Source organism: Nymphaea colorata, chromosome 4 (genome assembly GCF_008831285.2).
Source record: "Nymphaea colorata isolate Beijing-Zhang1983 chromosome 4, ASM883128v2, whole genome shotgun sequence".
Classification (NCBI taxonomy): Eukaryota; Viridiplantae; Streptophyta; class Magnoliopsida; order Nymphaeales; family Nymphaeaceae; genus Nymphaea; species Nymphaea colorata.
In genome coordinates, this window is record NC_045141.1 from 20,191,853 (window position 1) to 20,218,021 (window position 26,169).

The following is a 26,169-nucleotide window of genomic DNA, read 5'->3' on the forward strand; positions in this document are numbered from 1 at the left end:
AACTAGTAGTTATAAAATACAGTAAAACGTTGAGAATCTTGATATTATTCTAGAAACATATTCGTATATATATATATATATTTGTTTTTGTCAAGAAAAGTTAAATTTAGGACAAGTTGCCAACTATTGGCCTATCACACGGGGTCCCCGTCAACCAAGTAAAGTACGCACATCGTTTCGTGCGTAATGCTGATGCAACGGGAATTTATCGTTGCAAAAATTGCGGGAGATTTATCTGGCAGTAGAGCTCTGGTGTCGCGGGTGGAAGAAGATTCAAATACTCCGACTGCAGGTCGCGCAGCTCAGACAAATACAAGCCTCCACCACGCTTCCCTCTCTGTCTCTTTCTCCCAGTCAAGACAGGAGGTTGATCCCAAGCAAAAGGTCATGCTCGAATCGTATGCGCAGAGAGATTGAGAGAAAGGGGAGGGGGGGGGGGGGGGGGAAGAGAGAGAGAGACAGACAGATGCTGTCATTGTCGAAGACCAACCTTCCAACCTGTATTGTAATAGTCACGTATCTCTTCACAAGTAGAAAGAGGAAAAAAAAAAGAAGAAAAGGAGAAAGAAGACGGAGGAAGCGACCTGCCCTTCCCCTTCTAGTGTTGAACTCATCTACGCAAGCCTTTTTTTTGATGGATACTGGTTGGTTTGAGTTTGACTTGGAAGGAAGAGGGGCGCCGCAGTTAATTCTTCTTCCCCTCAACTGCTTTTCATGTTCAACTTTTCGTTTTCACTTGCGGGAAGAGGACCACACCTTCTATTACGTGGTCACGTTCATATTGTTTTCTCTTGTTGGTCTGTGTATAGTTTTCTTTGTTTTTCCTTTTGCTGTCTGTTCGTTTTAATTGTTTGTTTTGTTTGTTATGACTCTGACTATCTTCCTTCACATTTATCTCCTCATTTTTGGTTTGTTGGTCACCTAATTTCAAGCTGCCCTGTTTCTTTCTTTTTCTTTTTCCTTTTTCCTTTTTTCTTTCTGGGTATCCTGAAAGCTCGGCAAATCTGAACAGTTTTTGATGTGGGGAACTTGATGGTCTCCATTTTTTATCCAGGCAGAAGGTTTCTTTACGGGGTTTTGGGCTTTGTGGTTCGTGGGTATCTCAGTTGATGTCCATCCATGATGGAATTCTTGTGAGGGTTCTCCCTAACTGAATGTTGATTCTCTAGATTGAATTTTTGCACTTCCGTTATCTTTGTTGCGAACACTTAGACTTGATGTGTAAGGAGGTCTCGAGGTGTGGAGAACGTCAGGATTTTGGGTCCTTTCTTCTGTTGCAATTTGTTACTCACCTGATTTCCTGTTCTGCATTCTGTGGCTGCTGCATTCTGGTCCTTCATTATTAGAGAAAGTTTGGTTTTTGGGGAGGGCTATGAGGTGCTTCCGTTTTTCCTCTACGGAGAGGAAGGAAGGAGCCAATAATGTAAGGTCAGCGCCTGCGTCTGCTCGATACAACAGCGGTGGTTCGACAGACCATGAGCCGAGGGTATCAGGGTCTGAATTTAATTCTCAGTACAACTCAGATATCAGTATTGAATCTTCTGGAAGGGGCATGCCTAGTTTTTCTCACAGGCCTAACAACTGCCTTCGTGTTTTTACTTATCCGGAGCTGAGGGCTGCCACGAGAAACTTCAGTCGCTCTCTAATGTTAGGAGAAGGAGGATTTGGTTGTGTATACAGAGGAACTCTCCGAAGTGCAGAAGACCCTGATTCAAGGCTTGAAGTTGCCGTGAAACAACTAAGCAGGAAAGGTTTCCAGGTATCTTTCTCCTTTATTTACAGTTTGCATCAGACGGATTCGCTTTAACATTACAGGAACTCAAAGAATTTGGTTTGTGTATTCCAAAAAAATGACCATACGAATGGCTCTTCAGTACTAAATATTAATCAGTAATTCTTGTGTTTGATACGTCCACTTCTTGTTTATCTTTTTATTTCAGAGCTATATGCATAGTCTCTTAATTGTCGGTATGGAGTGCTCTAGGCTGACTGATTTATATTCTTTTTGTCAAAATTGAGATGCAGTTTGATGTTCTTTCTATTTTACTAGTTCTAAAATCACTAGATATGTGCTAATTAAATATCAAAATTGATTAAAAGATCGCAAGAGTATATATGTCCTCGATGACATGGGGAGGCTAAAGGCAAATACTTCATCCTTATACTCTTGATGTCTCGATTTAGTATATGGTGTGAGATATCTCTTCCTGTTGTCATATTATGCATTCTGGATCTGCTATGGTGGCACTGATTCCTTTTCCTTTGGCTTCTATTTTCAAAATATGCAGCCGAATGTTATGACCTTTGTCCTGTTTTAATTACTTGGTTTACTTTTTCCTTCTGATGAGTTGCAATGGCATCAACTCCTATAATGTTGACTTTTCTAACTAAGATATCTTGTTTGTCTATCATTTTTATTTTATGCATTTTCTTGGTTATCACATATTAATTTATAATATATATATAAATATATAAATATAATTATATATATCTTCCTCATTAATTGTATCTAAAGGTTTTAATTGACTATGTACAATTCACTCCCTTTTGAACCTTTCTATCATCAAGGTAATGATTCGAGTCCAACCTTCTGATTTACATATTAGCAGGAGGAACAAAAAAGGAGAAGAAAAAAAAATTCCTTCCATATTGCCAGATTATGTCTTCCTCTGGGCCTTTAAGTGGCTAACTATTCAGTCCATATGCTTCCTGATGTCGCTGTCTTTCCCCTTTTTGGATTTAGGTAGAAGTGGATGCTCTTTGAATATATGGCATGAAGTAATTTCTGCTGTTTCTTTTCAGTATTTAGAAGTCAATCCGTTGTGGCCTGCGATTAACAGTACCACAACCTAGTAATATAGAGTTAAGAGGTTTTGGAAACTGTGTGATAGCAGACGTTTATGAGCCTCATGGAGCTGGCAAAGGCCTTGTCTGCATTCTATATCAAACTCATGAGTTCAACATGATTCTAGGTTTAATGAACATTAGACAAAATTGTTATATCTCAGAACTGATTGGCTCATGAATGAAGTACCAGTACTGCATTCATGTCCTTGACTCTCTATCCTCACAGTATAATATATTAAGGCCAAAAACTCAAATACGGCCTTGAACTGTTTAATGATGGACAGTTTCGATGACCAGCTCAAGATAAATATTGCGGCAACATGGTGACTTGGACCATGCATAGCAATGGACTAAATTGTTTTGATTTCAATCCTCTTAATTGGACAACCAATTTTCACTGACAAATGAGCTGTAATCCCACTACCCTGTCTTTGAAATTCTGCATGCATCAGTTAAGTGTAGTGAAGTATCATTATGGAATTTTTAGCTAGCTGTAAATGTGTTGAGACTGTCATCAGTGCCTTCATGCTCATGCTGAAAGACCTTTTCCACATGCTATCTAGCTAATAAACATACTAGGCAGCTACCTAGGCTCCATCAGCAGTCTGGTCAGTAACCTACTAGGTCAAAGCTCTTTATTCGCCGACTAGCTGCACCTAGTTGATTGCTAGTTCTGCCTGGCTGTCATGCTTGCAAGTTGCAACTGATTTCCCTTTCTCTTTTTCTTTTTTGGGGTGAATTGTTTTTTTGTGCCCATGTTTTTTCTCACACTTGTTGGTTGTATCACGTTATGAATTTATTAGTTGACTTTTTGGACATATAAGTGTAGGAAAATATACCTTTTCTAATGTAAATCCCTTTTAGACCTATAATTATCAGATATCAGAGAAGGAGATGCAGGTACACAGTCATTTGGATGATGAGTGTCATTTGAAAATAGACGTTGACCATTTTGTACATGAGTGTCATCCATGAAATTAGATAACTGGAAGGGAGAAATTTCAAAACTAAGGGCCACAGTTTTTGTTGTTGCTGCCCTTTCAGCTGGTTGTTAGTTTGGCAATAAGCACATGTTCTTTCCCGTTATGTGAAGCTTGCATGGATGCACTTGTTCTTTTGAATGACTTAATGTCCTTTGAAATTGTCATGAACATTTCTGTTTTGTAGTTGAATTTCTGTTAGTAGGACTTAACTCTCAACCTTTTGGAATAAGAATTTCTGGAAAATAAGTGTTACTCATTTTGATGATCATTTATTATTTACAACTTCCATGTCATAATTTATTTCTCATTTCTCAGGGCCACAAGGAGTGGGTAACAGAAGTGAATGTGCTTGGAGTGGTAGATCACCCAAATCTTGTGAAGTTAGTGGGTTACTGTGCAGAAGACGATGAGAGAGGAATCCAGCGACTTCTGGTTTATGAGTTTATGCCCAACGGAAGTGTTGAGGACCATTTGGCGCTACGTTCTTCTAAAGTGCTTCCCTGGTCTACAAGGTTGAGAATAGCATTAGGTGCCGCTCGTGGTTTAACTTACCTCCATGAGGAGATGGATTTTCAGGTACATCATTATTTTTTTTTCATTGGTATGCTTCAAACCTAGATGCTGATCATATTTCCAACTAAAACCTTATTTTATTTTGTGGGTAAACTATCTTAGCACCATTCATCAAACCTGCTCTGTCATGTTTTGTTGCGTATCCACTTTTGAGCAGCACCCTGGAAGGATTTGTGTAGATTCAATTAGGGCGATGATTCTTCTTAATTTTCTGTCCTCAAAGGATCTTATTTTTTGCACAATTTATCTTTCTGTTTGGTCTTTCATTCTTGATGATATATAGGCATGTAGCAGACTTTGAGATGCTTATAAGTCCCTTTTGTCCTCCCCCCAAGACACGCACTCAGAGTTGAGAACAAGTGCTGGATGTAAGAGCTCTCTTTTCTGAATACTACGCTATGCAAAACAATGTGTACATGTGTTGCACTTTCTTGAAATGCTGGGCTAGTTTGTGGGGCTGGAACACCAGCAAGCTGGAGGTTTCATTCGTGTTTGAAGAACCATGCCATTTCCCATAGCATTTACTGAAAGACATCTACTCAGGGTGCATGAGAAATGCATCTCATGTGGCTACCATGAAAACTTGGTTACCTGAGGCTACTCACTGCTGGTGGATCTATTCTTTCTGGGAATCAATTGGGTTATAAAACGGACTTGTTTCTGATGAAATTTGTTATGGAAAATTCAAACTATGTAATGGTAATTACTTGTTAAAAATATCAAAGTGATAATAATACTTGATCTTGCAGCAATATCATGAGAACCTTTGAAGACAGTGGAGATATATTTCTCCTGCCTTCCATGCCCATCTTACCTGCATGAATATAGTAAACATTTTTCATTCTCTTTTTTTAGTATAGCGCAATATCCAGACTGGCCGATTTCATCTTGTGGTTGTAGAACATATTAGACTGCTGGGGATCTTTTTTCAGGTTATTGTGATGATCTTTTCACCACAGTTGGAAACTAGTGCTTTTCACATGATGAGGAATGCTTCAACAATTTTTTTTGGATTGCTTTGGTCATTGTAACTAGGTTTTGAAGTAGAGTTTTACTTTATCAGTTTATTGGACATATCTTGCTTCATATTTTAGATGCTACTTAAGCTTCTTCTTCTTCTTCCCTTTTTCTGTGTAGTTACAGTATAGAACAAGAAGTTTTCTCTGAAGTATGATCAGTTAGTTTGTAGTACACCTAAAAACCAAACTCTCCATGTAAAAGCTGCCCATTGGTGTGGACTCATCTGCTAGTGGGATTTTGGTTAATCATATTGTCAATATCTTAATTTTTGGATGCTGATGCAGATTATCTTTCGTGATTTCAAGACTTCCAATATTCTATTAGATGAGCATTGGAATGCAAAGTTGTCTGATTTTGGGTTGGCGAGGCAAGGACCTGGCGAAGGGCTTAGTCATGTTTCAACAGCGGTAAGGCTTTCTTGATGCTTTATTATGAAATTGCTTGACTTTTTGTTTCATTGTTGAGGCAAGACATGCGACACCCCATGTGTGAGGACAACTCAATGATACTCGTATGTAGATATTTTGAAAAAACTCAGAGTACCTTGCATAGCTATGTCCTACGTCCTGGTTAGCAACCTTTTTGAGTGCAAATTAAACCAGTTATCGGCTTATGGGGAAGTTGGGTTCTGCCAAACTGAATGGTCGGGTCTTTTTTGGACTGGGTTGGTAAAATGCAACTTCAAAATTAGTGGCTCTGCCTTACAGCTGAATGTCATGTGAAGGTTACTGTGACCCGTATCCTGTCTTCTTCTGTGGTTCCCAAAACCTTTAGATTTTTTGTACACATTAAATTTCCCAGCCAAATTTCAAGAGTGGCAGCAATCATGTAGTAACCTCCTCCCATGCACATCGGCAGTTTGTCTCAGAAGTGCCCAAACAACATGTAGCTTTATATCACCTTCTCTTAATTTATTTTCTTCCTTGTACTAGGTTTAGGAAATCAACTTCTTTACCCTGGACTCGTGGAATCCTATTACTGACATGAATTCAGCAACTTCATTGAAAATTGTTAGTCCTACATAGATGATGTGATGGCTTGACCACGATTTTCTTTTTCTTACAGGTTGTTGGGACCATTGGCTATGCTGCTCCAGAGTATATTCAAACTGGTCGTCTCACAACCAAGAGTGATATCTGGAGCTTTGGTGTTGTACTCTATGAACTCATAACAGGGAGACGCCCAGTAGACAGGAATCGACCAAGAAGCGAGCAAAAGCTACTAGAATGGATTAGGCCATACATATCAGACAGCAAAAAGTTCTACATGATCATTGATCCGAGACTTTCTTCACAGTTCTCTCTGAAGTCTGCCCAGAAGCTTGCTGCTGTAGCTAATAGATGCTTGATTAGGCAGCCTAGATCACGACCCAAGATGAGTGAAGTGTTGGAGATGGTGAAGCAAATCGTAGAAGCTGCAGAAATTGGTAACCCACAAAGTGGCCCGAAGAATTCTTCAGTGAATGGTCATGAGTCCCAATCTGGTAGCGGAAATGCCAAATCTAAGAATGTTTTGGATGCAAGAAGTGTGGAAAACGAGCCATCAGTGTCGTGTGCATGGACGCTGAAATTGATACGGTCCTGTTGATTGGTTTAGCGCAGCTAATCCTATCAGAAATTTTTTCTGCCATCTTCTCCAACAAGGTTTAGATTAAGTTAATCATCTCGTTTGTGTATTTTAACGTTACAGAAAATGAGCTGTATGTGTACATGTCTATGTCCATTTGCATTTGTTTGCATATATTTGCAATTTTTTCTGCACACACTAGCCAAGCGACGATCTACAGGCTTAGTATCATGTTTGAATGGAGATTAATGCGTTTATTTTGACCCCAAAGGGGCGAAGGCCTCCTTCAAGCTGTTCATACTTTGTGGGTGGAACGTAACGTTAATCCCTTAATCTCTCTCTGTCTCTCTCTCTCTGTCCGTCTCTCTCTCTCTCTCTCTCTGTGTATGTGTGTGTGTGTTGTTCATACCTGCCCTTCTTGTTTAGCACGAATGGAGGCAGGAAAAGGTCCAAGAAGGCCGGAAACGAGAAAGGCCATGACTGGACTTCTTTGTCTAATTTGCGGGCACATCGAGGAGATCTCTGCTCCTCTCTGCATGAGCTGACCATTGACCTCAACGACGTTGCTGGTTGAAATTTTTCTCACAAGGAAGGCGTGACAGTGAACCATGCATGCAAATAGCTTCCCTTGTTTAGCATTAATGGAGACAGGAAAAGGTCCAAGAAAGCCGGAAACGAGAAAGGCCACGACTGGACTTCTTTGTCTAATTTGCGGCCACATCGAGCAAATCTCTGCTCCTCTCTGCATGCATGAGCTGACCATTGACCTCAACGACGTTGCTGGTTGAAATCTCTCACAAGGAAGGCGTCACAGTGAACCATGCATACAAATAGCACCCATTGATGGCGAAAGTCTTTCGGGCTTCTCTCTTTCTTGTCCCCTGTTTTGGAAAAATTGGTAATGACCGTCATCTGATAGGAAAGCAAACATCATCTCAGAAGAAAGAGAGAATTCATGTGGGTGCACCACGGGGTACCATGAGTTAGGAAAGGTACCCGAGTCACGAGCTTGGGTGAGCTCCATCATACATCCCTTTCATCACCAGACACCAGCTATGTCATAGATTTGGGTACGGGTAGAAGCCTAGAAGGTACCATACCACGATGAAGTATAACAAGTTGTACAACTATGGATTTTACATGATGGTTTGTGTATTTGGACAACAAAGACTGAAACAATGTTTTCTATGAACAACTTAGAGAAAAAAATCAAGCTTTTAACTCCCTTGGAAGACACCATTTTGTTAAACTTGGGTTTACAGAAACTCAATTTCGATCGTCACTTTAACATGCCTCAAATCTCGTTTCGGAACAAATGAGCAATATGAACATTTGTTGGCACTACTACTATGAACAATGGCCAACAAGTGAACCCCAGTAAGTAAGTTGACAATTTAAAAAGATATATATATATATATATATATATATATTTCTCCATTTCATATTCTTAAAAGCCCTACAAATAAAGCTCATGAAACTTGCCAATACCCAACTCATTTTTTTTTCTTTTTTTTTTGGCTTCACATTCTTAATAAAAGTGGAAGTAACAAGTCTAAGGTCCCTTTTGATTACCATGGTGATTTCATATCATTGCAAATCTCAGATCCACATTTTTGAGGTCCGACCTCCTCATCCGATGTCAAATCCACATTTTTTACACTAGCATGGATTTGAGATCCAGGTGGCTGCTGAAATTTACAATTTGATAAAACTATGGATTTCAGTTAATATTTTTTAGTGCATTTTAGGCGCAAGAGGGGTGGAGCCAAGGTATGGCCCCGCATGGGCCCTAGCTTCACCTCATTTTTTAAAAAATATTCACATGTAAATTTTTAAAAATTTCACTTGCTATATATAAAAAGTTTTTAAAATATTATTTTAACCCTAGTCAAAATTTAAAAAGCTTTGGTTCGGCCCTTAAATTTCTGTCTCCATCCAAAAAGCACACCAAACTTTGAAAAACTTAAAGTATGTCGAATTATGTTATAAACTAAAAAGTATGACATGTAGAAAACGCATCCAACTAACAATGCCGCAAGGTTTAAAAGCCAAACGAGCCACAAAGGTAAATGCCAATCTATGATTGCGGAAGAAGGAGATACACGTACACCGCCAAATGTGGAGGAAACAATGGGAATCACGCTAAAAAGGAGCAGGTGAGAGCCATTGCTTTCACGTTTGTCGGTTGCGAAACTTAAAGCGTGTTGTGGTCTTCGCTTCCTTACGTGCCAAGTTATGAAAAGAGAAAAAAAAGTGAGCTGACTTTGTGTTAAAAAGATCGTGAGACTTTTCTCTTTATGACAAAAAGTCAAGTTTAGTTGTGCATGGACAAAATTTCGGCGTTTGGTTTCCCCAATGAAACATTTCAATTATATAAACTAATCTTCTTCTCCACCATTGTCATCACTGACAAACTTGCCATCAAACGCCGTCATGATAGTTGAATTGGTGTTTCAAGATGGTTGGGTCCAAGCCAATACATGAATCGTCTAGGGCCCAGTGAGCCGCAATTAGTTGTAATTAGGACACGTTTGATTGCCACGGATGCGGATAATGTGAACGAAGGAAAACTTATCCGAGCTGACCGAAAACCGTTCGAAGATTCTTGACTTCGTTCTGGAATCCTGTTTTCAGATCCAAAAGAAGTTGAATGATCTACCGAAGTTTCTTTCTAGAACTTTGTTCTGGAATTCCGTTTTCAGATTCAAAAGAAGTTGAACGATATAAGATTTACGGGGGCATTTGGATGACACGCTCTTCTAACTCAGTTTTGTAAAAGCTATGTTTTATGAAAACCAAGTTTTTGGATGAGTTTTAAAGACTATGTCTTCCTTGTTTGGACAACACATTCAAAACTTGGATTTTGAATAATCCAAAGGAGACCAGGTCTTTCACTCCCTTTCATAAAATTAGATTTTGTCGAAAGTGGGTTTTCGTCAAATCCAGTTTTGATGGGACCCAAACACTTCAAAAACCTGGTTTTTGAAAACAAAACCTGATTTTGAAATATCATTCATACACCCTCTTAAAAACCTAAATACTTCTATTCTACTTTGGATTTTTCCCTACCTCGAAAGCCTGATCCCTCAAGCATGAGATCTCAGTGGTCCAAACTTGTGGTTAAGCGCCGCCGCTTTTTCAATAACTAAAGTTTGGCCACATTCTTGCGGACGGCTGTCTTGAGCTGATGGGTCACCAACATGGAATATAATATCCAATCTCGAGGTTATCAGAATTCTCCACTTGGGATCCAAATAACTTTGATTTGAAAAAAGTGACAAGCAAATGGACCTTGGATCCTAAACCCGGAATCTGCTTCTTTTTTTTTTTTTTTAATGGGTAGGGGTGATCAGGTGAAGCCAGGTCACTCTTGCACACCTCCTTAAGGAAACCGGTCTGGACCCACCGGTTGAACCATGTGGGTCTGGGCTTAGGGTCCAAAACCTTTATCCAATTCTTGTTGGTTTCTTTTTTCTTTGGATAATCATCGAGTCTTTTCTGGATACGCTGAACGTGCTGACTCATGCGTTAAACTTTGCGTGCATTCCACCTCTTATCACGAAACACATGGAACAAAAACGTTTGGTTCCAACAATGAAACAATTAATATTGTAATTCATGGTACTAACAAAACTGTGGACTTGAGATTTGTAATTTTAAAGCCATAAATCCATGGATATCAAGCCAGAGTGGTGGAAGTACACCCATGGATTTGATGATGCAAAGTTTACACATATGTAGTGCAATCCATGCATCTTTCAAGCATGATATTTCAAATCTTTGTTAGAAATCATGAATCTAAAAGCTTTGAATTGAGACTCTAAGGTTGAGTTTGATAGCATTGGATCTTAAATATGAGGCTGCATAAAAATGTATACTTTGAGAGATTCTTAGCTTAAGTAAATTGAGGATCTCAGTAGCTCAAATTCGTGCTACATGTTAAAATCATGAATTTAAGATCGGATCGAGAGGAGAGGTCCAATTTAAATTCATGGTATGAAATCCTAAGCATCTCTGGTATGAAATCCTAAGCATCTCATATCACTCTGAAGATCTCAAATTCATGATTAACAATCTTATATAACCTGCAATATAAGAAAAGATTAGGTTGTTTTTTTCTCTTTCTGCACTTTAAACACGAGTATCTAAACAATTTGTGGCAGCTAAACAAATTGTGGCAACTACACGCTGCCTCGAACGTTGAACGAACAAAAATAAATGCATGAAACTTGCTGTGCATTTCATTCACATGAAATAGATCACTTGGTTCGAGCAATCCACTAATGAGTAAAAAACAATGTAATTTATTTATTAAATACTATAAACATTTCAATTATTTCAAATACAAATAAAAGAATAAAGTTAACAGCCGATGTAAGCTCATGGGTACCAGCAAACAAACCGAATCCCATGACAAACAAAAGAAAGCTGTCAACATTGGTCAAAAGGAAAGGTGGTGATGAATGAGACGATGAATGGTGATCTCTACAACTAAATGTCTCTGTGGTTTTTCTCAAATTCCGTGATCGATGCATTTCCGCGCCCCCGGGCCATAAAGCCTGCTTCATTGATAAGCGGGCCAGTTCGGTTGATATGATGATTATAAAGCAAAAGCAGGGTTGGGAGTTTTCTTCCCATCGAATTCATTTCTGAATGAAATGATGGTATTATGTTGTTGATCAATTATCATCTTCAAGCCTCCCTAGAAGTCCAATGCAAAACAAGCAGTTAGAGCCATTGATTGATAATGGTGAAAACTCAGAAAGCAAATCTGAAAATGGTGGACCATACCCACCCAAAGAAGCAACTTCTGATTCATTTTCAAACAATAATTATGAATCTGGATCTGCTTCCCAACAAAAATGATTGTAAATAAATGGACGCAAGAAAAATTCCATAAATCCGCGTGAGCTGCAGGGTGCAGACGTCAGGCCATGGCCACGAGTCCCGAAGAAGTATCGAATCCTTCCCTTCTTCCTTAACCTTAATAGGAGGCGAGCGTCCAGGATCGCCTCTTGGTCAATATCGACGGCTCCGAGAGAGAATAAGTCAGGAGGGAATCTGGGTACGAAGCCGAGGGGGTGCGAGCAACGGGGGTTGTAGGAGGTGCCTCGTCTCGTAAACACCGAGAGATCCGACGGCCTTAGGTGTCGTACCGGACACACGAATCACTTTCAGCCGTTCGATCGGGTAAAGTTTGAGGTGACGTTAATTTGAAGACTGATATTCCGTGTGCCAGCCCGTGAACAAATTCTCTCTCTCTCTCTCTTGTTCGTCTACATGCGGCGTACCGACTTCGCACGTATCTCTTGTACCGGTCTAGTTTCGGTCAAAATTTGTTTTCAAGAAGCTTGATCCTGGGTGGCATAAAGAGAACGGTTAAAATTGTAAGTTTTTCTTTTGCAATATCGTTTTCTGGTTTTCTTCGAATGTCTTTGGTTTTTTGAATTGGTGGGTGTCTGATGGGCTTTGTTGATACGTTTGATTGGATAATTCGAGTGTCGCATGGACGTGTTGGATTTGTGATTACTGGTGATTCGTTACTACCGTGGTGACGATTATGTTTTTCTTTTGGTATGTCTGCTGCTTTTTGAAGTTTCCAATCTTTGTATTGGTATTTCTGGAGCTTTGAATTTCTGAATTTACTGGCCTTTTGTACTTTCTGAAATTTGGGTGCGTGAGTTAGTCTGTTTGATGCAAGAGTATGCGATCGTGGTGGTTCTGTTCTTTGGTGAATTCTTCAACTAGGTAGATTTTCTGGTTTTCGCCTCTGCATGGCTGTTCCAATTGGGTGATTTTAAGTTTCTTTAACCATCTCATTGCTTATAGCGTGATGATTTCTTTGCATTCTCTTGTTGGTCTTTCTTCTTGGCTTGTTCACGTCGCTGAACCACTGGGTTAATGGCCATTGGTTTGTATGGAAGAAGAAGAAGGATGGAGATGCCTGATGAGTTCATTGAAATGTAGGATGATTACCGCTTGCGTCTACTAGTCAGAATTCGGTGTATTCTCGTTCAAAAATTTAATATTGTTCAGAATCAGCATCTGCTGGACTCTTCTTTGCTTCTTATCATGGATAGTTTCTGGCCTTTCATGGGCTAAAAATGGAATTCTAGTAATACATATGGTGTGATAACAAACTGCCCAAGCAACTGGAATTGATTTTCAGCCAAAGATCTTGAAAGATAGTTATTGCACAAATAAAGGAAAAGTCATGCGGACTTTTTTTCTTTGGCTTTACTAAGCTTGGGAACTTGATGTTCTGTGGTAACTCATGATAAAATTCTTTCACACTGAAAATGCATCTTACAGTGATCTTGTTTCTTTGTCTGTCTATAATTACATGCCCTCTGAAAGAAAAAGAGAGACTGGATCATGGCTGTTGGCGACAGATAAAGATGCATGATACTGCTGCTGCCACATGAAAACGTATAGCTGTATGAACAGAATTACTTGCATTCGAATTCCATATCTATAGAAGGCTTGGAGAACTTTATCATGAGTTTCTAATGATGAAGATGGTACAAATATCCAAAACTAATCATATAGATGATACAAATATCCCAAATTTAATAAACCTGCATTGATTATGTGAAGATGTTAGATTAGCTTAGTTTTATCTTATTTCAGCACGTGCACTTTGTGGGTCTAACTCAAACTAATCTCCATAAAAATGTTTATGGTTGTTGATGAAAGTAATATGATAATAAAGATATTATTGATAAAAATCATATTGAGAATGAGCACATTAGCATTTCTAAGATTATACTCATGCTGTACCCTTTTCTGGGAAAGAAAGGAAAAGAAAATTAAGTACAATTATTTCTGTATGTGTCCAGGGGCATAGCCTGAAACTTTCTTTTTTGGGGGGCCAAATAATATTTTTCAAAATTTGTACAAGGGCCGAATAACAATTTTCAGAATTTTTACATATGCCAAGTTAAAAATTTCAAAAAATATAAGCATAATTTTTTTTCCCTAAAACGTGAGGTGGAGTTTTTTTTTGGTGGTGGTTGTCGCATGGCCCCTGCCCACCCCTTCCCTCTGCCCTTGTATGTGTCATTGCATTTTTTAGGAATCGTCACTCTCCCTTTGTTTATCCTTAATACTGGCACTTTACTCGTATCTCAAAAATTTTTGACAGTGATAACAATAAAAGAAAAAAAATATCAGAGATTTGTGAGTTTCATATTTTTTTGGTTCTTGTTGAAATAAGTATAAAACTGTTTGTCTAGTAGTAGTTGAAATAATACTAGAATTTGGCTTAACATGCTAGGTTTCCAGTATCGTCCCTAAAGTTGCTGTGCAAAAACTTAAATTTCCGTAGTGTATCTGGCATGAATGCCAGATGCTGTGCAGGCACCCTCAGGGTTTTTCACGACAATCATATATAGCAGCAAAGTAACAGTCATTCGATGCAGGCAATAAGCCTCAATTCAATCACGGACAAGCCTCAATCAACATATCAATGCATAAGATTCTGAAATAAAAGAAAAATCTTTACATGATGAAGGCTTTTATACCGAGCATATATTGGAGCTAATCAGCATCAATGTTGAACAAATTAATGATTTTAAAAGGATTTACACATGATAAACATATGAATTTGATTGAAACAGCCAATATCTAAACAAAACTGCTTTAGATGACTCATTGTGCTGCTAGCACTGCTGAACTTGATCCGTGTGTCTGCTTCTCCATCAATGGAGCATACTTTCTTTATTTAGTGCCTAAGACACTTGTGAGTTACTTTAGTCTCAAGTGATTTAACTCTTATCTGCTAACGTGCTTGGGCACATCCACTAAACATGGTTGCTGTTTGGCATTTGATCTTGATGTATTTTGTCTGGTAAGCTGGATTCTGGTATCATCCATACTTTGTTTCGTTTCCCTTCTTTCCCTCAAGTTGAATTATTTGATTAGTACTTCTGGGATGCATTTGTTTCAATCTGGAGTTCAGACTGTGCATCCCTAGTGAATACATGAAGGAAGACTATGGTTTCTGTTGTTTAGTTATCTTGTTGGTTGATTGTAGAAATCAATTATTTACGGGATCAAGCAACTTCAATTTTGGCTAAACGTAAACAAAAAACAATGGGCACATGCGAGCCAGATTCAGATGTTGTTCGGTGGGGCCTCCATCTCCTTGATGCTGGTGATAATCATCTATATGATTCAGCGTACTATGCTAGTGCTACTCAGAATGAACCAACTTGCTATAATGAGGAATTTCCAAGGGGCGACCAGTTTGGCAATCAATATTGCAATGTAGAGAATGATGAAGTGATTGCATATACCCTTCAAGAAGAGTTCAGACGGCTTGCAGTTGCTGAAGCCTCTGGATCTGGACATTCAGACGAAGAGCATCAGCAGGCATCTATTCTTGCACAAGACTGGCTTGGTCCCTCAGGTGAGTATTGTAGTAGCAGCTACTATTAGTCTTCTTGTCTATCAGCCAACTAAAAATGTTGAGATATAATTACAAACTGCAGGACCTGATCATGAACATGAAGAAGTTGATGACAACTCCCCCAGTTCATGCTCAAGCCCTGATACCACAACATGTGATGAGGAGGAGAGTAGTTATAGTTCTTTGGAGCTAGCAGATGAATCCTCGTCATTGGATGGTGAAGTTGGAAAGAGGTTGATTCAAATGATACCCATTCCTGTGAGCGTTCTCTCTCTCTCTCCATATATATTATATATATATATATATATATATCCAGCTGTGCCTAAATCTGCTTTATCTCAGATAACTGGCTGGGACCATGGCATCATTAGCAATGTTATTCTTCTCTATCTAGTTTAATTTCTTTTGTAAGAACTCAACATCTGTGGGTATATGTTAGATCTGCATGGTAATGTCTAAGAGGGATTAACAGGCAAAATTTATGTACCTTTTAAATCAATATTTTTTGAATCAGGTTACATTATGTATTTGGATTTATTTAGCATACATGAAAGTTGGATATTAAGATTTGCAAATAATTTGGAAGTTGCTAGCAAAAAAACAACTCACAGCAACCAAAACTATGCAAAGCTAGGTTTTAGCACTTGCAGCTTCAACTGGAAAGATCTGCATCATAAAGAAGGGGTGCCTCTTCCTCTTTTCTTATTGACAGAATGCTTAGTAGTTCTCAGACTCCCTAATTGATGGAGCCATTCAATTACTTTTTCCGTTGAAGGTTGAGGAAATTATTTCATTAAGCATGCATACGGAACTATTTCGCATTACTTTATTGTTACTTTTCCAGTCTTCCTAAAATATGGTATTAACGAAACTGGCCACTGCGGTTTGTGAACTTCACTTTACTCATAAACAATTTCCTGCCTGCTATATTTCACTGACAAGTTATTATGCATGTTAAATCCAGCATGTCCCTAGAATTAATGGAGAAATTCCTTCAGTGGATGAGGCAACTTCAGACCACCACAGATTGCTAGCCAGGTATGCACGTTAGTAGTCTATTAAGAAAATCTGGGACCAGTTTGGCACCATGCAATGCACTAAGCTTTTTGGTTTGCTGGATGCTTGTTTAATAAACAAGCAACAGTTAAGTTTGAGTTAAGGCTCCTTTGTCTGCACGGTTGATCTCCATCCTGTTTAAGATAATCAAGAGGTTGACAGTCTGGTCTAAATCTTGTTCTAGAGATGATCTACAGTAGTAATGTTTTTTTATGCAAAAATACACTCGGTATCTGGATTTTTCTTTAAGATGCACGGTTATGGGTTCAGATCCTTTATCTTTCCTGTAAAAATGTTCAGGAAGCTGTTTTTCTGGTTAAATGACTCCATTCAAGATTACTGAGGAGCATGAGCATCCCCAACCTCAGTCAAGCTGGTCAGGCTTGGCATGAACTTTAGCCCTCAAGTTTTAAATGAAAATATCTAAGCTATCGAGTTTAAACTTTTGATGTGCTTAGCTGGAAAACCTTTATAGCATCTTAATGTACTTATGTCATTTTATTTGAATAAGTATTTATTTAACTAATAACCATTTCATTTGTTTTGCTTATGCTTGACGAGAGGTTTCCATTTAGAGAGATGATAATTTTCTTTTGTTATCATATAGATTGGAGCTGTATGATTTGATTGAACTTAAAGTTCAAGGCGATGGAAATTGTCAGGTCAGTTGACATGGGTTCATCACAGGAGCTTTTTTCTTTCTTTAAAATATCCAGAATAAAATAGCTCTTAGCATCTTCTTCCATCTTGACTGAATCATATTGATGTGCACTTTTGTGATTTCTTCTCCCATGAAAATTATTATTTAAGCATGATGGTGCATGACTTCCTGTTGTTTTTGGTTGAATTGGTTTTAGTTTAGTCAAAACTGGCATGTCTACTTTTTGTTTTGTTACAAAAATCTTTTACCAATTCATTATGTCCTGCATTAGGTCTTGTAAAAATTTAATCCTAATTAGTCCATCCTTATTACCTGGATGACATCTGAATCTTCATTTGTCCAGCTTGTTCCAGTAAGATAATGGTAGAGTTGCCACAATTGCCATTAAGTTCATATGGACCAGCTTATTCCAGTAAGATAATGGTACAAGTGCCACAATTGCCATTTAAGTTCATCTCAGTCACCTGTTTATACATTTCAACAAATTTTTATTCTCTGTGCAAATGTTCATGGTTTGAGTGCAAAGCGCTGCTAAAAGTGGTTATCATGGAAAACTATCCAAATGTACAGTCACTGGAAAACCTTAAAAGGCTAATTCTGGAGATACATAGAATGGAATTGATTTTTCTCAAAATATTGAGTGTTATCAGCAACTGACTTCTCTCCTTGAAGGTGTTCAGCAAGACCTGTTTGCAACTTTGCCTGCCCAGCTGTTACACGTCACTGCAGGAAATAGATACATCATGGAGTTTTCACTATGGGAGTTGGGATGTTGATATTGGTGTTTACATTGATTAAGAGAACTCTATGTAAAATATCTTGTAGTCCATTGTGTGTGTGTGCATCAATTTGTGTATATGCATATTTTGATTAAGATTTACTATGCAAACAATATATGTGTGTGTGTATGTGTGTATGTGTATATCTGTATGCATGTATGTATGTATATATCTGTATGAATGTATGTATGTACGTGTATGTATGTATGGAAAATAATCCTTTATACTACAATGTTACAAACCTCACATGCCTCTTCATAAGGAGAAGATAGAGTGCGACGTGTTCACACAGCAAAGTATGAAGCTTATGTGGCATTTATAAGATTGATTTGACACACTGCAATCTTATGCACCCTTGTTAGAAAAGGAGGAGAATGAGAAATTGATGCACTGGCATGACATGGTGTGTCAATAAAGATGTATAAAGGGTTTGTAGGGTTGATTTACTCTCTTGGTATATTTACTTGTTTGTTTGTCTTCTCTTATTATTTTTGTATTGTTATTTTATTTTCTTTTTCTTTTATAAAAAACTGCATCTTTTTTGTGTTTCTTGTTTTCCTTTTCGTTTTTGTGAGATATCAAACTAGCCACTAGGCAGTCCAATTTTCAGTAGCTAGCTGTTGGGACTAGCCTAAAAGGTAGTCCTCCTCTTTTTCTCTGTTGCACATAAGGGGCTTATGCCCCTTCATCAAATATGAAACTTGGTTACACTTTGTGAAATGATTTTTTTTTATATTCTAGTGAGGTGCATTCTCTTTGTGACATTGAGGTTCTGCTCATTTATGACATGCTTTATTCTGTGAATATTTTCTTATTTTGGGGGATTTTTGAAGTTATTCTCCAAGCTTGTATACTCGGCTTGATCATTGTAGGTCTGGATGATAATAGTTAATTTTGGGACATATGGTTATATAGGTTCACCTGTGTTTGTTATTTCAACATATCTGAATTCATGAATGTGGCTACTGTAGATTCTGTCTGTACAGAAGATGAATATCTTTCCACTTTGGTACAAGTGAATTATTTGTTAGGTTCATGCAGAATGTTGTTTTTGCCTTTTTGGAGTGCTGTTGCTGCAATCAATGATGTTATAGTCAAAGCTATGCACCAGGCTCCTGGAAAAGTTTAGCCTTTCTTTAGGCATTAACTAATGACAAAGGGAAAAAAGGTAAAATACTAAAATAAACACATACAGCACAATTTATTGGATTAATGTTTAAGAGAAAAAGAGAGAAAACAGTAAGAGTAACTATCACAGTAGGCTCTGTGTAACTTAGTTCCACTACTCTTGTACTAAATGTATCAGAATTATCTTCGTCTCTCATCTATATCCATGTGACATAGCCATGTAACAAATATTAAAAAAATTGACAATTAAAGAAAAATCTGGGCAGTGCCACACTTTTAAATCTGTTCTTTCTGGTGTTTGCATCAGGTAATAAGCAGAAAATTTTATCAAATGTGGGGTATAAAACTTGTGGCTTGAATTACGAAAATAGATGAGTTGTTGCAGATTGTGATGCAATAAATAGAGAATACAATGCAATTCTGGTTCTCAAAGAATCCTGCTAAACATTACAAGTTTCTGATTATGATTTTAGTAGGTTTACCTAGGAGTGTCTGCAGAAGGTTGCTTACAAATTTTCTCATGTGAAAAGCTAGCCTCTTAACATATTGGTGGCAAATATTTTGTTACCATTCGTTGAAAGTTATTAGGGTTCTCTTCTTGATTTTCTTATTGGATTTTTTTCCTGCATGATTTCTTATTAGTTAGCACAACTGACCTTATAAAAAGTCTTCATGTTGCTCTTTGTGTGTGAAGCATATTACTTATTCAGATATGCTAATTCCTTCTCATTTACATAGGAAACCTTTTAACTTTTTATCTACTTTATTTTTTCTTAACTCATTGTTTTACACGTATATAAATAACTTAATCCCCCATCAGCAAATGCTATACTTAGTTTTTTGTTGCTTTTCTATATTCAGTCACATTGATTAATCTTTTTGTCTTATTCCTTCTGATATATTCTGTTGACTTCTTGCTTGTCTTTGTTTTTTTCTTCTCTCTGCTTGCAAAGATTAGTTCAACATGAACTTACTGACAAATGCTAGGTGCTTAAGCAGAAAGGTTTTGAGAAATTTCATTTTTGCTCTTAGGTTTAGGGCCTAACTTAAGAAGTATCAAATTAACTGGCTGATGCATGGCCTGTTGTCAGAAAAATTTTCTTTATTCAGAAGTGACGCAAACAATTTATAGATTTGATAGGCGTCATTGCATTCTACTCTAAGATTTTTCATTTTATTTATTTCGTTTTCAGTTTCGGGCACTCTCTGATCAGTTCTATCGCACTGCTGAGCATCACAAGTTTGTTAGAGAGCAAGTTGTTAATCAGGTTCTTTGTTTTTTTCCGTTTCATAGTTCTAGACAATAAGTTCCTAGTTGTAAACCCAAATATCTCTTGGCTGATATTTTTTTAACCGTTTTTCTTTTTCTGTATAATTCCGTTGCAGCTCAAAGCCGATCCAGATATTTATTCTGGGTATGTGCCAATGGCTTATGATGATTATATAAAAAAAATGTCCAAGTATGATTTTCCTCTTTGTTTCATCAACTTCATTAATTTTTTAATCTATTCTAGAAAATTTACTCTTTCCTTTTTGGTGAGGACAGGGATGGGGAATGGGGTGATCATGTAACATTGCAGGCTGCTGCTGATTGGGTATGAAATGCTACCCTAACTAATCTTTGCCTTCTTGCTGCACGTTTATATTTTGTAATGGATCTGATATTTGTTTAAACATTACTGTGAGGAAACATGAACAATATTTTTTTTATTGTTTAGTAAGTGAATTTTTTCTCGGAGCTACATTATGCATTGTCATGGTTGGATTCTGCAAAAATCTTTGTAAAAGTTAAACTTATTTTGCAGTGTTTTTAATCTTTTTTGTTTTTGATTGAAAATTGTCTGATTGCTTCTTATTAGTGATCTTGCTACATAATAATATCAACCATAAAAAACTTGGGTCATGACGTTTGCAGTTACTGCTTATTTAGTGGAAACATTCCCTGTAGCTGTTTAAATGTCCTTTTATTTACCAGATTTTATGAATACTGTCTGAACTATTTATCTTGGCGAGAGATTATTTCATGTGATTGTAATGTGTGAACAGGCTTTCCAGGCATTAGTTTATTGGCTGTTGTTTCTGGTAATGCTGTTGGTCATAAGTATAGCTATTTTTCTGTTTGTTGTTGCAGTATGGAGTAAAAATATGTGTATTTACATCTTTCAAAGACACTTGCTTCATCGAAATATTGCCAAGTGTTCAGAAATCAGAGAGAGGTACTTATTGAATTGCTTATAAATTTAATTTAAAGGTTGCATAATCTTGATAACTGATGTGGGAGTTTGAGTTCGTTAAGCTTCAACCATTTTCTTCTCTAGTGGACTAAATTTTGAGTTCAAGTGTTTGAAGTTTCTATTTGCATTTGTAATCCTTCATAGTAGCATTTCTACAGTTCAAGCTCAAAAATCATCTCTCAGTGTTGGTGGTTTTCTGAATATCTGAATTGACATGGCTGCAATTGGTTTTGGCTTCAACACTGTGGAATGGGAATATGAATGTGGATATGGTTGCTTGAACCATGCTGCAGTGCTACTCATTCTCTCTATTGTATTATCCAGAGCTTATTGAGATTTTTTCCATTAATATTCCCAATTTATGATCAATTGATTGAACGAAGCTTCACATTAGGGGTTCCGGCTAGTTGAAAAGGTGTTGAAAATGAGGCACCTTTTGCTTTCAAGTTCAAGCAGTATCTCTTTCCAGGCTTGCTGGTGGCTTGAATAAGCTGATTATGTTTGGTTTCTCTTTCATCTTTCAAGTTCAAGTATCGCTTGAGGGACAAACTTCCTAAGTCCTGACATATGGAACACGGCAGATATTCTTGTAAATATATCCATTCATCCTTTAGTATTGCTAGAAATGATGAGCTGTCCAGTCTACTGGTTTCTTTCAGCATGAGGGATGATTTACTTCAGCATTCTGGAGCATATTTAGGTCATTGTGTTATTAAGTTGAGGATGATATTTATCAGATGGCAATGGGATCTCATAAAAAAACTGTTTATCATTAAATGCCAATAGTTTAGGCAAAGCTTCAGAAATGTCCCTAATTTTACGTTGATCAGAAGTTTGCCTGTATAATGTTCTGCAGAAGAGGCCTCTAACTATTTCGACCGTCTCAAGAAATTCCGGCTTTGTTAACTTTACAAGTTCAAGATGTGTCAATTTCTTTCAATCCACTCTTTCTGGCTCAAGATATCCTTGTCTTGTCAATTTTGTTTCCACCCCCCTTGAAATAGTTTGCTTTAGGGAATATGGTCACTATTTGTTGAACATTCAGGTCCTCTTCATTCTTTAAATTAGAAGAATGAAACCAATTAAGATTTATACTTTGCAACTTAATGTTTTTTTGAAATTTGATCATTTTCAAGAGTGGTTCATTTGTTGATGAGTGCATCTTCCACCAATCAGCTAATGTTGTTTATATGACAGTTGCAGCGTTCATGTTTGAAAATGTAGTTGTTTTTCTGTTGGAAACTGTACATCATATACCTTTCTCCCATTTTCTGTAGGATCAAGGATTTAGTTTTGGGTTTGAACAGCATCAGCTGATTACCTAGAATTTGTGAATCTCCAACTTAGTGTCACCGGCAATTTCTATCTGACATCATTCCCTTTGTTAGCTAAAACTGATTGACGCTGTTCATCTCCATGCCTATGCTGCTATTTTTCCAATTGGTACTGCGTATTTAGGTTTTCAATAAAAGCTTTCTGAACTTCACGGTCTGCTTAACTAATTATATTGTCTTGCAGTGATCTTCTTGAGTTTCTGGGCTGAAGTGCATTACAACTCAATCTATCCGGAGGGAGGTACAATTTTGTTTTTCTTTAAAAGCAGCTATTAAGTCCATGAATGTCCAAGTTTGTGAGTTTTCTTTTTGCACACATGCTGCTGGGCTCATCTACCAATGTTGTGGGTAGTTGGCCACAGTTTGTGATGGGAAAAAAAGTTATGGTCTATAAAATTAAAGCAATCATGAAAAGTCAAATAACTGGAATAACTGAAGGTCTATATAATTAGTGGTTTAAAATATATATATATAAAATCAGGTTCCCCTCATTTAGGATTTATGAAATATATAGAAAGAACATTATTTCATTTTTGTTTGAATAAAATGAGAAAATTCTGAAATGTTCTTTTGCGTACTTGGTGGTGGATGCAGATGTGCCTGTTTCAGAAACTAAGAAGAAAAGAAGGTGGTGGCACTTTGGTAATAAGCATTGATGTGTTCTGGATGTCAGCTGCTTATAGGACGTCACCTGTTTATTTATCTCCTTTATTCCTCAGTCGAGATCTGTGGAAGACATGAAGCTATCGTCCTTATGTGTTCTTATGTGAATTGACATTGGTAAGAAAGGCGCTTCAATGAATGGTACAACCTCTTGTTCCTCTTTTGACATTGTAGAGAGAGAGAGGGGGAGGGAGAGAGAGAGAACATAATTCATGATTCTTTCTTTTCAATGAATAAAAGATGTTCATATTTTCTTGAGCTATACATGATTTCTTTTCATGATGATCATGAAGTAGATAATGTCTTCGTAGGGAATGGCTTGTCCTTAGATCTTAATGTCGTGCCAGTAATGAAGAATTCTGAAGTTTGGTGGACACCATTAATACCAAACCGTCGGATCAATACCTTCCATGATCTGCCTGCAGGGCAATTTCTCCATGCTTTCTTTGTGCTGAGCTCAAAGCATTTGGTGTGCAAACTCGACCTCCAGTTAAGCTTCAAAAGTTTATACTAAAGCTCGGCCAAGCTTGAACTGAACTTGCAGTTAGAAACTTGGAATTCGTAACAAGTTAGGATGAACCCATGAGCTTTATGACCAGCTGGACGCCCAATCTTGATTTATGAAAGGGTCATTAATATAAATTGGACATGCAACTTGGTTCAACTACGCCCGGCAAGCCTAAGCCGGACTTGCCCACTTGACATCTGAGCCCAAGAAGGCATTCGTTGGACAACTTACCACACAGGACCCTGGTTTTGATTGCATACCAAGTTATTGAACCTGCCTTTGGCCTTTTCATAACTTGTACCCTGAAACTCAGAAAACCAAGAAATTCGAAGAACTGGAGCGCCAGAAACCCCACTGTATGCATCAACCCGGTGAAGAATATAACGGAAAATCATCTGCACCTTCCACCTTTTAAATAAAAGAAGCTCTAATACATCAACAAAGTACATATACGAGGAACAAACACTCTTTGGCTTTTCCACGTCAACAGTTCCAGGACCTGCATTTTTTTTTTCCTTTGGAAGAAAGGTGGAAAACCGATGACAAATTGGCGGACTTTAGTGCCGTTATGCGTATGCCTCCGGTTGTCGGGTTTGGCATAGAATATGGTCCACATTGTACCAGGCAAGTCGCTCTCAGCTTCCTCTTGGTTTCTTATTTCACATTGCCTTTTCTGAGTGCAGTGATCATGAAATTTATGACATTTTAAACTTTGGAAAATCTGGTAAATTTGGTTGAATGGTGATGTTAACAATCAATAACTCATTAGGAAAGATTCAAGTGAGAATAGATTTCAATAGGTAGGAATCAGAAATAAAATTTTCTCCATATGATGGGGAGAGAGAGCGATCACTGTTACGGATAAAAGAGATGGAGAAAATAACAAGTCAATAGGAAAAAGGAAAACAAAATTGTCCCATCCGATGCATCGACAATAGCAGTTGCTCCCTATCAAAAAAACGACAGCTTATGAAATTTTCGAGAGAGAGGGAGAGAGCGCTCAGTCTTGCAATCTCTGGGGCTTCGTCTCCTCTGTCGAGACCGGCTGGAGTAGCATGGTCATGTAAGGCATCTGCTGGAAGGCCCCTCCGGCATAGTCCAAGCCCATCCGACAAATGGTCGCCGCATCGTAGCTGGAGAAGGCAAAGAGGTGAGGTGGCGGTGGCGGTGTCGGCAGCACAGGCACGTAAGCATTCGGAGAGGGGGGAGAAGGGGAGGAAGAAGCGGTGGCGGTTCGTGGGGAGGCGTCGAGGGGGCCTGACATGGCGGAGAAGAAGGAAGGAACAGTACCCGTGCCCGTGGCGGCGACTATGGCTGGCTCCGCCATCCGGAGGAGCCACTCGATGGTCTCGCCGTCCGACTTATGACCGAGCTCTCTGGTCAGCTGGAAGATTCGGGCCGCGCAGACCGCCGGCATCCTTACACGCCGGCCCCTTCCATTCACCTTGGTGTGGCGGTCCTTCGACGAACCTTTCCGGGCGACGGTACCCCTTCCCTTCTTATCGCTGCCCATTGAAGGCGACGGCGACGCCGTCTCAGGGTGCTGATGAGGCTGGTGAAGGACCAGCTCTGTGCCCATATTCGGCCGCTTCTCTACCAATAAGGCAGAGATGGGTTCTCTCTCTCTCTCTCTGTGGCGTGCTCTGTTCCTGGTTTCCGGAGAGAAAATCCGGTGGAAGGGGCCAGACAGGGAGACGGCAGGACGGTAAGTTTTTGATGAATCAACCTATCTTTGTTTTGAGGGTTTAAGAAGGAAATATTTTGGGGGAAAGCATATGATAGGAAAGAAGCTCGGTCGACGGGTCAAAAGCCGTCAGGGATAAGAGTAAAATAATGAAATTCTGTTTCAACATAAAAGTTGTTTTTGAATCTCTCATGCAAGCAGAGAACTTGGCACATTAATCAAATGAAGCAGAAATGTTTGCCCTAAATTCACGTTTCCTTAACGAGAGGAACCCTAAAAAACAAAACTATATTTACCCTCAACATGAGAGGGAGAGAGAGTTTTTCTTATTTTTTTCATTAAGATAGTTTCTTATTACCTAAAACTGAGGACATTGGATTGCCTCGGATCTCACAGGGTGGGATGCCATCTGGGGATAACCTCAAATCCAGGATCTATCCAATTGCCGGTTTTAAAAGCATGATTTTTGAGTCCCTTCTTCTTCTTGTCTCCAAATTCATGGATCCCTATTTGATCTGATGTTATTTAAATTTTAGAACCTAAAATCTGTTATAGACAATTCTAAGGGATATAGCAACTGTGTCGTCGATTCCCATAATTAAATAGAGAGGACGTTTGGGCTTTTATTTTATTGCCGCCTCTGGCTTGAAGCCTTGAACACTCAGATTCTCCTTTTCGAGGCTTAAAGAAGATAGTAAATTCTCCATTAGTAAATCAAACCCT

At 38.3% G+C, this 26,169-nt stretch overlaps 3 protein-coding genes across 7 annotated transcripts; 2 read left to right on the plus strand and 1 right to left on the minus strand.

Moving 5' to 3' along the window:
* The first annotated feature begins 474 nt into the window (after positions 1-474).
* LOC116252832 (serine/threonine-protein kinase PCRK1-like) lies at positions 475-7,322 on the plus strand. Of its 3 annotated transcripts, none has more exons than XM_031627398.2 (5): positions 475-684; positions 1,347-1,759; positions 4,146-4,406; positions 5,708-5,830; positions 6,489-7,322. In XM_031627398.2, exons 2-5 carry the CDS (start codon positions 1,373-1,375, stop codon positions 7,008-7,010), a joined length of 1,293 nt encoding a protein of 430 aa, XP_031483258.1. In that variant the 5' UTR covers positions 475-684; positions 1,347-1,372; the 3' UTR covers positions 7,011-7,322. The 3 variants fall into 3 exon arrangements, with proteins under 3 accessions (XP_031483258.1, XP_031483257.1, XP_031483256.1); XM_031627397.2 differs by lacking the exon at positions 475-684 and adding an exon at positions 691-1,133; XM_031627396.2 differs by lacking the exon at positions 475-684 and having other exon boundaries at positions 691-1,759.
* Positions 7,323-11,901: 4,579 nt separating this feature from the next.
* LOC116252993 (OVARIAN TUMOR DOMAIN-containing deubiquitinating enzyme 12-like) lies at positions 11,902-23,518 on the plus strand. Of its 3 annotated transcripts, none has more exons than XM_031627677.2 (11): positions 11,902-12,376; positions 15,025-15,399; positions 15,482-15,657; positions 16,364-16,437; positions 17,063-17,117; positions 20,217-20,291; positions 20,410-20,438; positions 20,570-20,618; positions 21,155-21,239; positions 22,776-22,832; positions 23,186-23,518. In XM_031627677.2, exons 2-11 carry the CDS (start codon positions 15,084-15,086, stop codon positions 23,245-23,247), a joined length of 978 nt encoding a protein of 325 aa, XP_031483537.1. In that variant the 5' UTR covers positions 11,902-12,376; positions 15,025-15,083; the 3' UTR covers positions 23,248-23,518. The 3 variants fall into 3 exon arrangements, with proteins under 3 accessions (XP_031483537.1, XP_031483535.1, XP_031483536.1); XM_031627675.2 differs by having other exon boundaries at positions 11,904-12,376; positions 20,410-20,483; XM_031627676.2 differs by lacking the exon at positions 11,902-12,376 and adding an exon at positions 12,389-12,563 and having other exon boundaries at positions 20,410-20,483.
* Positions 23,519-24,143: 625 nt separating this feature from the next.
* Positions 24,144-25,682, minus strand: LOC116252994 (transcription factor TCP8-like). Its single transcript, XM_031627678.2, has one exon. It carries the CDS (start codon positions 25,339-25,341, stop codon positions 24,763-24,765), a length of 579 nt encoding a protein of 192 aa, XP_031483538.1. The 5' UTR covers positions 25,342-25,682; the 3' UTR covers positions 24,144-24,762.
* Between the last annotated feature and the right edge of the window lie 487 nt (positions 25,683-26,169).

Excerpts from the sequence above, each read along its gene's own strand:
- LOC116252832 (XM_031627398.2), top strand. The coding sequence starts at position 1,373 with ATGAGGTGCTTCCGTTTTTCCTCTACGGAGAGGAAGGAAGGAGCCAAT. Across the intron at positions 1,760-4,145 it reads TAAGCAGGAAAGGTTTCCAG|GGCCACAAGGAGTGGGTAAC; the intron begins GTATCTTTCTCC and ends CTCATTTCTCAG. Across the intron at positions 5,831-6,488 it reads TTAGTCATGTTTCAACAGCG|GTTGTTGGGACCATTGGCTA; the intron begins GTAAGGCTTTCT and ends TTTTTCTTACAG.
- LOC116252993 (XM_031627675.2), top strand. The coding sequence starts at position 15,084 with ATGGGCACATGCGAGCCAGATTCAGATGTTGTTCGGTGGGGCCTCCAT. Across the intron at positions 16,438-17,062 it reads CACCACAGATTGCTAGCCAG|ATTGGAGCTGTATGATTTGA; the intron begins GTATGCACGTTA and ends GTTATCATATAG. Across the intron at positions 21,240-22,775 it reads TGTTCAGAAATCAGAGAGAG|TGATCTTCTTGAGTTTCTGG; the intron begins GTACTTATTGAA and ends ATTGTCTTGCAG.
- LOC116252994 (XM_031627678.2), bottom strand. The coding sequence starts at position 25,341 with ATGGGCACAGAGCTGGTCCTTCACCAGCCTCATCAGCACCCTGAGACG.